This window comes from Diceros bicornis, chromosome 17 (assembly GCF_020826845.1).
Source record: "Diceros bicornis minor isolate mBicDic1 chromosome 17, mDicBic1.mat.cur, whole genome shotgun sequence".
Lineage (NCBI taxonomy): Eukaryota > Metazoa > Chordata > Mammalia > Perissodactyla > Rhinocerotidae > Diceros > Diceros bicornis.
In genome coordinates, this window is record NC_080756.1 from 27,849,409 (window position 1) to 27,864,022 (window position 14,614).

At 34.6% G+C, this 14,614-nt stretch overlaps 1 protein-coding gene across 2 annotated transcripts in view; it reads right to left on the reverse strand.

Moving 5' to 3' along the window:
* The window catches only part of CNTN1 (contactin 1), a 347,630-nt gene that overhangs the window by 153,397 nt on the left and 179,619 nt on the right, over nucleotides 1-14,614 (reverse strand). For both annotated transcript variants that reach the window (XM_058558501.1, XM_058558502.1), the window contains 3 exons: nucleotides 10,054-10,189; nucleotides 8,626-8,658; nucleotides 1,227-1,359 (listed from right to left, as the gene is read on the reverse strand). In XM_058558501.1, coding sequence (XP_058414484.1) covers nucleotides 1,227-1,359; nucleotides 8,626-8,658; nucleotides 10,054-10,114 — 227 coding nt within the window. In that variant the 5' untranslated portion in view covers nucleotides 10,115-10,189. The remainder of the gene's footprint in view (nucleotides 1-1,226; nucleotides 1,360-8,625; nucleotides 8,659-10,053; nucleotides 10,190-14,614) is intronic.

Sequence of the window (14,614 nt, forward strand, 5' to 3'; positions counted from 1 at the left end):
CTGAGCTAATATCTGATGTCAATCCTACCCTTTTTTTTTTTCTTGAGGAAGACTGGCCCTGGGCTAACATCCGTGCCCATCTTCCTCTACTTTATGTGGGATGCAGCCACAGCATCCCTTAACAAGGGTTAAGGGATGGCTTAACAAGCGGTGCATTGGTGCACACCAGGGATCCGAAACTGTGAACCCCAGGCCACCGAAACGGAGCACACGCACTTAACCGCTTGCCCCACTGGGCTGGCCCCAAAGACTAATTTTGTAATTATAGCCAGAGGCAAGAGAAAATGAATTCAACTACAATTAAATGAGGGGAAGGAGTATTCTCTTTGATAACAACTTTTTATAACAATAGAAAGTTATTTTTCTATCCAGGAAAAAAATCTACTATTAAAGTCAACCTTGTTGAGTGACAACCTTCAATTAAGTCAGGCGACATTAATGCACTAGAGCCCCAATTTCCCCATCAATCACTTGCTGTGTCTTCATGGAGCCATTTCACAGGTGAACTTAAAATCCGTTGGCATTTGGTTAATTTTTGAACCTTATTCTTTGCATCAAAATAGAAACTGTTAGTATACTTTTCTGAACAATCCAAAGCAGGAAAACCCATTGTAATTTTCTATAAAGTTATTTTTGATAGCATAAATAGGTACCCCAGAAAAACAGAAAGAGATATGTTTATATAGATTGTCCAATAGGTAGAGACATTTAAAAAACTTGCTGTGTTGTCTGGAATATAGATTTGAGAATATTGAAATAGTGGTGCTTTCTTGAATTACCTATACAAGCTCTTTACATATAGTTAATATAAAAATATTATCCATCATCTGTAGGTATGAATTATCCAGGCCAATGCATAAACGAACATTTTATCGTCAGATATGTATATTTAAATTGTGCATGATTTTCATATAACCTTTTGCATGCCTAATAGCATGGTCTCCATTAGACAATTTTTAAGTGGATAATGTCAAATGGCACTGGCATTATCTGGGCTGGAAATGGCAAGTAAATTGTTTGCATATATTTGAGAAAACTTGCTATCTATTTGGGCATTAAACAACTTTTTTTTATAAATGGCTTGTATACCACTATTTTTGCTAACGTCCCTGGACTTTGTGGGAAGCCTTATATTATAGCTTTCTCTATCAGCACAGGGTCATAGATGCTGATCTGTAATCTTTAGTCCAACCCTCCATTGTGAAAAGAGCAGTGAGGTACATTACTTGTAAATCGGGAAAGGGCTGGCTCGTGCCCTGCAGTTTAGCGAAACTTTTCCTTCCGGTGATTCCTCTGGATAAATGGTATTGATTGGTTGCTCTTCAAAAATTGGTCCAAATCCTTTGTCTTCCTCAGAAACTGCAAGAAAAAATTGTTTTATAAGACAAAGAAAATTTGGATACATTAAAAAAGTTTTTTGAAAAAAAAATGTCAGAAACACAGAACCCCCGTTTTCATCCAAAACAAAGACGTTTCCCTCCATAATCTTGGGGAAAACATTTAGGTTCTTTATTCAAAATTCTTTTCTGCCCATCTCTCATCATTTCTCCCAAAGCACCCTGTGTTGCCATCCTTAACTACTTACAGCTCCTCAAACAAGCCATGCTTTCATGCCTCTGAGCCTTTGTACATGCTTTTCCTCTTTCTGTAATTACCATCTCACTTTTTTCCTCCTATCAAAATTTGTACTGTCCTATATGACTTAGCCATTGAGTCGTTTCTTCAGGAAGCGACCTCTCGCCCCTCCGAGCTTCAGTTGGTCCTCATTTGTGTTCTCATAACTCCCTATACAGCTTATAGTATTTACCGCACCTACTGTGATTCTTGTTGAAACTTTCTGTTCCACTAGATTGCAAATGTTTGGGGACAGGTGGCTATGCCCATAATCTCTATACACCACCCTCCTAGCTAGCTGACTAGCAGTCTGGAACATGACAGGTGCTTCATGATTTTTGAACCAGAGAATGAATGAATTTCTAGATGCTCCGGGGATATTAGTCTCTTTCCTGGGTCAGTTCTTGTTTATTTTATTTTTCTAAACATGTGACCAGCATCGGTACTTAGCAACATCTAGAACAGTCAATAAACAAATTACATGGATATGGGATCTGACCAACTGGTGTAAAATCCATCACAAACATACCCACATTGGGAAGCAGTTGTTCCTGACAGTCTATCCTCTCCGAAAGGGAAGAGTAACATCTCACAACAAGATGAGGAGAAGAGAATCACTCACATGTCATCAACATGGCAGCATTTACAGAACACAGCTAAGAGTCGCATGCCCCAAATGAATTAGCACTGATGTGTATGGCTAGAGAGGAGCAATATTCTTACATGGGATCATTGGAATGTCTCTGCTAGATCAAAGCTATGTTTCACTCCTCCAATTTATTTTTTTAAGAGAGAGTTTAAGGCAGATGCCACACAGACATTTTTTCTGCTCTAATATCAACCTTGATGAGAGCTTTGTTCCAGCTTCCCCTAACAAACAGTATCATTATGTCATTTAAATCTTGCTTCAGTACTGTTTAGCAGTGACTTTGGAAAAATTATTTTATTTTTCCAAGCCTCAATATCACCTTTTATAAAATGGGGATAATAATAAAATCTACCTCATTAGGTTATTATGAGCATTACTTTGAGACAAAGCATGCAAGACAGTAGTGTACCTGGCCCATAGTTAGCAATAAGTAAATGCTGATTTTGCCAACATTTTCATGAATTTGCCAATCCTTTCAAAATTTAATTTATATATCTTATGTATATCAACGCTTAGATGAATCATAAAGTTTCTAAAAGCCAGGGGCCAAGATTTATTTGCTCTTGTAGCTCTGGTGCTATTAGCACTGTGTCAATACGTATTTGTATACACATAGGTGATTAATAAAATCCTTAAGTTAGTTTCTTCCAGCATGAAACGTTCATTTTTCTAAACTGACTTGAAATATTTCAAAGGAGATGTCTCATCTTTAGTTGGAATTTGCTGAAATTGCCATTCAAGAATTCATAGACCTCATTTACATTCCATAACCACCGCCCCGTTTCAGATAGCAGAGAAATTGCTGGATCTGAATCAGAGGAACCAGAGGAACTGCAATTTAACTCCAGCATTATGCGTTTTTCTGGCTATTGTTTTACGCAGCCATTTGTTCTACATGGCTTCTACATTTAAGTGAGAAAAGAATAAGGGTACGTGCCCTAAAGACCCCACAAGCCAACTACAACCATAAGAGAATCATGAACTCGAGGTGTTCACAGAAGCCCTCTGCTAACGATTTTGAAAGTCCTGCTCTGAGCTGTTTAGTTTCCTATCCTTCTGAGGTTTTAAAAACCAGAAATGCATATAATGTTTTCTGTTTTGTTTCCAACAACTTTCCTGATGGTGCCCAATATTTTCGGGCTTTTCTGGATGTAACAGCACACCGGGGAAAAATGAGAAATGAATCCCAAATCTCTGATAACTAGAGACTTTCATTTGAATGTAGGGTCTAGATTTTCCAGTCTGTGAAAGAAATGACCGTGTGCTTATCCATGATAAAAATTATATGCTATTTTCTTCCCACTTGGACGACTTCATAAGCTCTTCTTTGGGTCTCTCCAATTGCACAGCTTTTCTGACTGGAGCAATTTAGTAACACCTGCTGACCTGGAGATTGTGTTGTTTCTTCCCATTTCACACAAAAATGCTTAGAAATACAAGCAGAAAAGTGCAATTTTATCAATATATATAGACTCTCTTCTTGAAGGCAAGATGACTTTTATTCCCACTCTACCCCATGAGGAATAACGATTTTAACGTGAAATTTTTCAAACAACTTTTAAAAATCAAAATACACGAAATATTTAAAAGACTAAAAATGAATATTGCTTAGTGGGGTTTAAAGCTCCTAAATATCTTCTAAGTACATTGTATTTATATGACAAGCCTGATGATTATGTCATTACTATTATTACCGACGGAAAAGATAATCAGATTTAAGGAGAAATGGAAGTTTGATGCAATTATCCATATAACTCAAACAGAAGCCCACTGATCTGGACTGGATTGGGTCTTGAGTTTCCATTTGCTACATCAGTGGTAGCATAAGAATTTCAAATGCACATCTGAAAGTATACAGTTTGATGAACTATAGGTATTAGTTGTCCTTAATTAAGTCAGTGACTTGATTCTAACCTTGGGTATGGCAAAGAGTTTTTAGACACAATACCGAAAGTATGATCCACGAAAGAAAAAAATTGGTAAGTTGGACTTTATTAAAATTAAAAATTTCTGTTCTATGAAAGACCCTGTTAAGAGACTCTCAAGTCTTCAAGGTTAGAGGTTTTTTGGGGGGTCTTCTCCAACTTGTATTCCACAAGAATCAAATTGGAGAGACTTTCAACTAACTAAATATTTGTCTCTGTTAATAATGGGGAACACAGTAGTGATTACATACTATTTCATAAAATTTGAACTCATCTCAACAGGTGCAGGATTGCATTAGCTAAAGACTCTGTAATATTACTGTATTTCCAATGTAGAAATAGACAGTCTTGACCTGTCTAGCATCTGCTTCTATACTGCCCTCTGGCAGTGCCGTTATGGGGATTGTAATAATCCTGTATTCTCAATTTAATTTATAATTTCATTAGCTTCCTTGGAAGAAATATTTTTACCACTTTGAAGTTAGATGTTCATTCTGAATAGCCCCGATTATTTAAAGTATTGTATGGCGACTTCAAATACAACAAAGACAGATGCACATAAGCATACATCTTTGTGAAGGTGGAGATTAATTGGGACACTTGCTTATTTTAATAAAATGCAGAATCTTAAATATTTCTTTTGATTTTAACGCATATGCTTTTAAGATAAAAACTGGTCAGCTTTTAGAAAACTGATAACAGGTTTTAAGTAGTTTCTTCATCTTGATTATACATATTAAAAAATGAGTTTAATTTTTTCTAGAAAAGATACTAGTGATGGAAATTTCCATTGAAAATAATGGAATATCACATACTAACAATGATGAGACTATATTTATTGATAGGCAGTCCCTCAAAGGGTATATGGAAAGATTAAACACTTTTGGGGTGAATTGGGTGGAAGTTTATAGGCCAAACTGGATAATATTAGTGCCTCATGTTATTTTTCTTCTCAATGACAAGTAGTTTTCACAAATTATATGTATATATTTCCTAATACTCCACTTCCATTTGGCTTTTATAGGAACAGACAACAAAACATTTAAGGGATAAAAATATGAAACTAATTTCCAAAAAAATACTGAATTAATTTTTCAATTTGAGAAAATACTACATTTAAGATAGTTCTCTTTGCCCATTTTCTAGATCAAAAAGCAGAATAAGACACACTTCACATCACATTAGTGTTTCAGGTAAGTATTATTTTATAAATCTATGTTTCCTGCTTTTCTAAAATTTTCAAGCCTGAATAAAATAATGTTTTCCATTAGATGGTTTAGCAATTACTCTGTACATTTTATTTTGAGAACATATTTGGGCCCTTGAAAGTTAAATTACTCAAAACAAGCTTTTGAACCGCATTGGCACGTTCACTGTGAACCTCTGAATGGGAACCTCATAACCCCCTTGAAGAGTATCTAAACTTATCACTCTATTAACTCAACCAGGGTGCTCAGATCAAGAGAAAAAAATTTTTAGGGCAAATACAACATGAGGCTCAGCAAGGGACCAATTAATGCACGCATTATACTCTCAGCCAACAAAAATGTAAGCCATCTATTGCTTTCTTCTAGAGACACGGAAATAATTAGATTACAAATTATGATATTTTGGAAATATTATGGGATTAAAGGGCATAAGAAAGAAGAAACAGGTATTATGTTTAAAAAAATAAGATTACTTTTTAAATAAGTGCCCTTTTTCTTACTGGATAGATCCTTCTAAAAAGGAGCACAAAATTATAGATGACTTCTCAAGCTAATTGAAGACAACACTTCAAATTACTCTTCCTTTTGATCTGCTCTTATTGCAAATTGATTTATTTTCTACCATATAGTGGTAATCTACTGCAGAAGTTCATTTCTTAAATTTGATCAAGAAAATTCACAAGCAAGAAAAAAATCATATATGAATATTTGCTGTCAGATTTGCAAATATGAGCGACAGGCAAAAGCTGTTGCTTTTATCGGTCCTATTCTCAGTTTTACAATTAATGAAATTAGTTAGCTGGATGATCTAAAATGGGATTACTTCACTACATGGGATTCTCACTACATGGAGATGGTCCACTATAATCTTACTATTCTATTTTATTTCCGGAAATTGAAAGTATAATTATGATTTGTGCTTGAGAGTTATTTTTTATTCATTTTATATCCATTTTGAAACAAATTCTATTTCTCATTCTGTAATATGTCATCTCAATCTGTTAGTTATCAAACATAATTTTACATAAGTATGTCGTAAAAAGAGTCTCCAGAAAAAATCTCTTAGAAAAAAGCAATGGCAACAAAATTTGAACAGATTCTAATATTTGAATTTTCCAATATTTACAATGTTAAAGTGGTTACAGGTTGGGGAGCATTACAAGATCTCTTGAAATACAATCAACTCTCTAAATGAGACAATATTTAAATTGTCTCAAAGCATCCTTCTTCCAGACGGTACAGCCCCTTGTCTTTATCCATTCTCCGCTGATAAGAGAATAAGGATGTTTAGGGCTTGGGCTTTGAATATTCTGGTGCCCCAACACTTTAGGCTCATGGATAAAAGGTAACATTGTAGTAATTTACCATAACTAGGATGTAAAGGAGTTGGTCTCAAGAACATGCATCAATTCAATAATTAGAATGAAGACTAGGGTCAGGTTAGCAGAAAAGTTGTCAACTAAATTTTCATCGGCCTGGCTTTATCTGCCCAAGAAGAGCCTATAACGACAAGGTTTTCCTATGGTCCACCTCTGAAGCTAGTGGACACTGTGTTTTGCATAACTGTCTGAGCATCTTCTTACAGCTGCCTCTTGTCTGACTCTGCCGGCTACCACAAGCCAAGGAATGTCTGAGGGTACCAGAAGCTGAAAAAGGCAAGGAAGGAGCCTTCCCCTACAGAGAGCACAGCCCTGATGACACCTTGGTTTTGGACTTCTAGCCTCCCAAACTGTGAGACAATAAATTGCTGTTGTTCTAACCCACCCAGTTTGTGGTACTTGATTATAGCCACAGCAGTTCTAGGAAACGAAAATATGTATTCTACTTATTATATAAGTAGTATAACTACTTATTACTTAAAGTTAATAATAATAAACTGTTGAACTTGAATGAACTTGCCTTGCCCAAGTTTATCTGACAATTAAGTCCTTTTTAATGAAACTCTTACTAACATCCTGCAGAACAAGTGTTCTTTAAAATTCTGACCTATTAGCCATATTTCCCCACCTCTGTGCTTTTTTTTGTGCCACTTCTTCTTCTTAGAATTTGCTCCATTTCTCACATTTGAAATACTTCAATGTTCCCTTACCTACTATGCCCATCATTAAATATTTCTTAATTCCTCAAAGTAATTCTTTTAAAGTGTTTATTATATTTTTCTTATAAATTTGTTATCTACTACTTTTCTTATTCCCTATTACATGGTAAGGTTCTTGAAGTCAAAGAACATATCTCATTGTTCTTTATATAGCCTACATGTAGTGATTCCTAACTCACAAAGTGGAAACAGAAATAGCCCTGGTGGGATTCAGGATGAGACTTTCCCTTAATCCTCATAGCCACAAGTGGAGGTTCTTCTGACCAACTGTGGCATGAATATCCTTGATTTGGCAGCAAGTTGTAGCATTGGTTGCTCAGCGATTCTTCCTGATTACTCATTCTCATACCACTATGCAGTGGCTTTTATAAGTTGCCAGTTTTACTTATGTTCATTGAGCTACTATTATATAGGTCACTGTGCTAAAAGATACCACCACATTCTTTTTTTTAGTCCCCACAAGAATCCTATGATTTTTACATACTGGAAAGTCAAAGCTCATAGAAGTTGTATAATTTGCATAAGATGACAGCTAGTGAAAACCAGGTTGAATATGCAAATCCCGGCTGGTCTTACTCTAGACTCTATTTTCTCGAGTATGCCTTACTGCCTCTATTTCTGGCAAGAACTGTTCAGTGTTTGAAGTTGAATCTAAAGTAGGAGGATTGCTAATTATATTCATTAAATCATTAAAAATAAATTTTGTAACATCTTTAGACTCCAAATTAAACTGAATCTTAATGTTCCAAATTCATTAACTTTAGTTCTCACTCTTGCAACAAAGCAAGAGGCTTTCAAATATTTTAGATGTTTATAATATTTAAAATATTGCTTCAAAATTTAGTAGCATAGGATTGTTATAAGCATGCAGAAAAAAATACAGGCCACACTGAATATTTTCTATCTGCTACAATCATCTAATAGGATATATCTTTGTGTGTACCCATTCATTCATTTTGGCAATCAAACAAATTGTCTTTTGATCCCAGATAAACCATCTTACAAAATTTCCAAGTGATCTAATATTAACCATTTGCCTTTAATTTTGGAGAGTTAATAGCTTAAAGCAGAGGTGAAATGTGATTCATTTGAGAAAAGCTCCTTAAAAAGTTTATCCTTTCAGCAACTTACCTCCATGACCATACCTTCTGTGCCAGGTAAACTCTAAAAATGAAAGAAAAAACAATTTTAATCTCAAAGCAGCTCTTCAAGTATGTGGTTTCAAACATTACTCAAATAACTGACATACTAGTTAATGAAATGAGATTTTTGGCCCTTCACTACTAAGGTTGAAGTATCATCATATCTCTGCAGATCCTTATTTCTTGTCTTTGTATTTTATAGTTATAGCACTAAAATTTGTGGTCAACAGAATTAGTATGAATTTACGGTACTAATAAGATAATTTTTATTTTATTTTATTCATAAAAATAAGACAGCCACAATGACCCTACCACAAAAATTTTCTTTATTATATTTGCATATTATATATGTATATATGTGCATATAATTATGTGTGTGTATAATTACTGTGGTTATATCAATGTCATTAAAATTCTTAAGTACTGATGAAATTATTCTATTTTTTGGATTCTAAAGTCATCATAATAAAAATTACTGTCCAAAATAAAACAGCATTTTTATTTCCTTAACAATAAATAAAAAATACAATAGGATGTCTATCAGGTTCATCATTAAAGCAATCAGTGGGGATTGATACATGAAAGGATGACATCCACCTATGTCATGAACTTAATGGCAACTCAACAAGTACTTATTGAGTTAAGGTAATTGAGATGAAGGTATTAGAAAAACTGATTTAGAAAACTTGCTGCTTTCAGATAAAAATACACCTCTCCTTGTAAGAAATAACTCTGAATCCTTCATACTTGTTTTTGAAAGATAGAAATATAGGATTTGTCCTGAAACTAGAACATTCTTAAAACTGCTTTTTTATTCCTAATGTCCCTGCACACACTGCAGATTATTTTAAAATTGTTTTTCATAAGACTGACCAGCCAGTAATAAAAATTAAATTATATTAACTTACAAATTAATAAATTAAGAACACATGTAACAAATGCTTAAAACATATTTCTAGTTATTATACAACATTTTACTCTTATTTATGCTATTGAGGTTATTTAAGTCTACGGTGTCTATATGATAAAATTACCATATAATGGTGAGCTGCTGTATGTGTTTTTCGACACCACATTAAATGATGTCAAGTTGAAATTGGCCATAGCAGCAATATTTACTCCCTGGGAATTGACAAATGCTATACAGCAGGGATTTTTTTCCCTTCCCAGAGATCCAGATTTTAAACATTTACCAGCACACCACTAGGTAAGATTGACTAAATCTTATGAAATTTTAATTGAAAGTAAAAATAAAAAGAAAATAGGGTCAACCTTAATATATATTTATTTAGTGGTCTGACCCAGGTGTCAAAAGAAAATATTAATTCTAACTTCATATCTCCGATCTAATGACATAAACACACATATTGATTATATTGACATAATTTATGGAGATTATGTAAAGGATATTTTTTACCTGATAGACAGGTTGTAAAAGATATTATCACAAGGTGACTAACCAGCAACCACATTTTCATCTTGTGTTCAGTAGAGGTTAGGTTCAATTTTCCGAAAAATCTTTAGCTTTATGGCAGTTGGCTAATATTAAACACCTGTATCAAGAAAAGAAGAGGAAAGAAAAGAACAGACAAGAAAAGAAAAGGAAAAAAAAGAAGCATAGGGAAAAGAAAAGTAAACGTTCATCATTTGGGGTCAAAAACATTATCAATTCTATTGTATTTTATGTTCCTTGGTTGCAGAATAAGTTTTAGTTTATATAAATACATTTGTAAAAACCATGTTGTATGAAAAGAATGGATTCAGTATCAGGGCTTCAGCTGCCTTCCAATATTGATACCGTATGAATATAAGTAAGTCACTCAATCAGTGTGTTTCAGTTTTTAACTCTTTAACAACTGAGTATAATAATACCTTTTCTACAAATAGCACAGTTGTAAACATTTTAATATCAATCATTTAAACTGAAGATTAAAGTTATTTGAAAGGGCAATAGAAAGATTCAATTAAAGATATGTTTGTATAAGAAGTTTGTAAATTCATAGACATTATCGGAGGGTGATATGTTAGCATTACCTGTTGGTGGCTTGTGGAAACTTTTTGCCAGAAATGCTAATTTTTAAATGTTAAAATTCATTGATTAATAATATATTCTTTCCCCTTCCCCTCTTTCATTTCTTTCATTTATTCATTCAACAAAAAGTAAATAATTTCTCCTTATATCTCAGCAATAGCTTCTTATATGTCTAGGTTTTGTGGGACTAAATCTTTAAAAGTCAGAGAGCCATCTTTAAGGACAAGAAGACAAAATTACTAATATAAAATAAGCTATAAAATTATGTAGCAATATAATTAAAACATCTTGCTTTTATAAATTTTGCAAAAACTTATGACCACATGATTACATTGGTGAGGTTTCACCCAGGGCCTTGCCTCATGTAAGTGAGGAGCCCCATGACTCAAGTGTCAATCATCTTCATGGTAAATCCACCTCTGTGACCAAGCATATAGATAAAGGAATCAAGAAGACATAGTTTGCTTGCCTTTAAGAAGTTCACAGATCAATGGAAACACATATGTGTACACACGTCAGTGCAATGAGAAAGCTGTTTGGATCTATATGCTATTAAACTTGAATACGTGTTAATCATTTTAATTAAGAGCATTGTAAAATACATCACGGTGGGAATGAGTCTGACTGTGGTAGGCAGGGCATTACGGTGGAAGTATTACACTCTTAGATCTAAGTTGTTTGGTGGCTTCAGAACCCACCCACTTCTTACTGGAACTCCTTGAAAGCAACATGTCCCAGGGCATTAGAGAGAGACCTCTGCAACTGGGACACAATAGGAGCTTCAATATGAAAAGACAGCGAATCATGTTTTCTAAGAATATATAATAGCGTAGAAAAGTCTCATGACATAGAGTTGAATGTAAAATATAAATTAAGATAGAACATGAAAGTAATTCTGAAAGGAAAATACCTAATGTTATGATGCCCAGTATAAAAGTATACTTAAACATTATCTAAAACAGCAAAAATAAAGTGGTACTGATTGCTTACATTGCACTGATATGTTAAAAAGAGAAACATGGTATCCTACTTATTTTTTATAATTGTAATGGATTTTAAGACCATATTAACTCCCCTGATTTGCCAGAATCCTAGCATTTGCAGGGACGGTTAAAAATATTTAGTAGTACTATGTAGGTCAGGATAAACATATTTTTCCCTTTTGGTGTACAGATTATTCTGCAGCAAAAAATCATTTATTTCCAGAAAACAGTGAGTTGAATTCTTAGAGAAAACATAGTGGAGATGGGTCAAATTAGCAACAGGAAATATTTAAAATATCTTTGCAAGACAAAAAGTATTCAACAGATAATTTTTAAATGCCAGGATCAAACTATGACCAATTTCTTTCTCTTGAACATAGGTAAGAAGGTGAGAACTACACATCTGTATAGTTTGTATTGTCTGGACTTTTTAATTTTAATTTTATTTCTTTTATTAAGCAGGACTGATCAGAGAGAAAACGTAAATAAAGATGAAGCATGAAGAAAAATTCCTTCAGAAGGCAGGGAAATCAAATAAATGATCTATGGAAGGATTTTTAGCTTTTTATTTTGATGATGTATGGTATCATTAGTATCTAAATATAGATCTAAATGAAAATTATTGAAACTTGTACACATTGTGTATGTCTTCTAAAGTTTGTCTCAAAAAATGTACATTTGAGCACTTTCTTGGCCTGTTGGCTTCTAATCCCTGTCATTGAGTTATGCACACTAATTAGGATGAGTTCCTTTTTTGTTCTTCCCAAAACCCCAGTTCATAGTTGTATATCCTAGTTGTAAGTCCTTCTAGTCCTTCTATGTGAGCCACCACCACAGCATGGCAACTGACAGACGGGTGGTGTGGTTCCATGACCGGGAAACAAACCCAGGCCGCTGAAGCGGTGAGAGCACCGAACTTGAACCACTTGGCCATCAGGGCTGGCTTAGGATGAGTTCCTTTAATGAGGAGGAAGGTAGAAAAAGCAAACAGATAAACTATGCCAAAATCGTTATGTCAATCAAACAATTGTTTTTGCAAAGATAACTTAGATAATATATGTGCAAACATTTTGAAGATTATAAAGCATGCGCAGTTTGATGTGGCAGTAATTATTGGATTTTAAATAGCTCTAATTTACCAATTAATAAACTGTTATAATTTGAGAACTTTAAATAATTCTAAATAATAACTCTAAATAATAAAGATATTCATCTTTAAGAGCAAGGGATGCTACTGTAATTTGGTATTGAGTGTAGAGAAAGAGCACTGACCAGAGAGAAAAAGAATCAGATAAAAAAAGGCAAAAGTGAAGAATGATTACTGTGAGAGCATCCCTCAGATTTTTAATTTTGATGAATCACATAAGTGAGATTTTGGTCTTTTTATCTCATTAACTTTACAAGTAGTCTGGGAAAGAAGGAGGGCAGGTCTAAAGGAAGATAAGCTGTGTCCACACAGAGCAAGTGATTTCAGGAAATTGAAAATAAAACACAGAAGAATTTTCTAGGTCAAGGATGTTATTTAACATTTTCTTTTCAGATAACAACCATAGTATATGGGAACATGTGGCAAGGCATAGTCAAAAGAGATCAGGGAAGTCAGCCAGATCTTGTCTGAAGTTCGGCTCAACCCTTCTTTAGCCTGTAACTTTGGGCAAGTTATTCAACCTCTGACTCAGATTTTCCTCATGCATAAAATATGGAAAGAATGCCTAATTCATAGGACTATTGTAAGGGTTGCATAAGATTGTGCATGTGAAATGTTTACTATGAAAGTATTCAATAAATATTAACTTATTATTCTACTAGGCCATAAGCCCATCAGGCCAGGGGACATGTCCCTTGTTCATTGTTACTTCTCTAATGTCTGGCACAAGGGAGTCATTCGATATATATTTAATGAATAAATGAAGGAAGGAATGGACCGTTCCATAATTGTATTCCAAAGCACTTGCCATAAACAAACTGAAATCTAACTTGAATTCCTTAAAATAAGGATAGGATGGTGACAATAGGTAACAAGGAGTGTCTCTCATTGGGACTTTGGTCTTTTTTAGAGATTATTGCTGCTTATAAATATATTCTAAAAGAGGATATTTACTCTAGAAGATATTCTATTTACCAATATTTTAAAGCATTTTTAATATGCATTTTACTGAGCGTTGTTGGAAGTTTCTGTCCTCCCATTGAATATGCACACTCTAGTCAGACGGAAAAGTTTTTCATTATTTTGAGCCTCTCTGTGTCATACCATACTATCTTTTCCTTCACTCCAAAATATTGCCTCTTTCAATAGGACAATGAGTCATCACCCTGGCAGCATGTAATTTATTTCATTTAATGGGTTTCTTGCTGTTCAAGTATGAAAGCATCTTTCACATCTTGTTCACACATTTGTTTTCTGCTGGTGATTTATTCCATTGTATCACCAGTTATCCCATCATTTGTGGCTCCCTGATCACATCCTCTCAGCAGTGCAGTAGAGGAGAGAGGCAACAAGGCTGAGTCCATTCCTGCTAATGCAGAAGAAACTGCTCTTCTTATTTCTCCCTTGAGGACATACCATTCAGGAATTCACAGCTAGCTCCCCAGCTCCCTTGGGCCTGAAAGTGTTGCAGCAAATGAAATGGCAGAGGGAGAAAATAAACAACTCTGACAATGATGTGCCAGTTATAGGAGCAGCCATTTTTCTTCTCAATAACCAAAATAATAGACTGACCAGAAACAGGAACATGGGGATGCATTCCTGTCCCCAAGGCTGCACTGTGCTGGCCAGCTGCCTGAACTCACTGGGCATCAGAGCCCTGTGGCTTCTCATACTCCCAGCCTAGGCCTTACACCTGGTGCTGCAGTTGCATCCCACAACCCATCACAGCTCTGTAGGTGTCTAGTGACTGGGGCTTCCCTAACACGTACTGGCACTATATTAATTTCCCAGAGAATTGAACTTCTGTTCTCCAGCA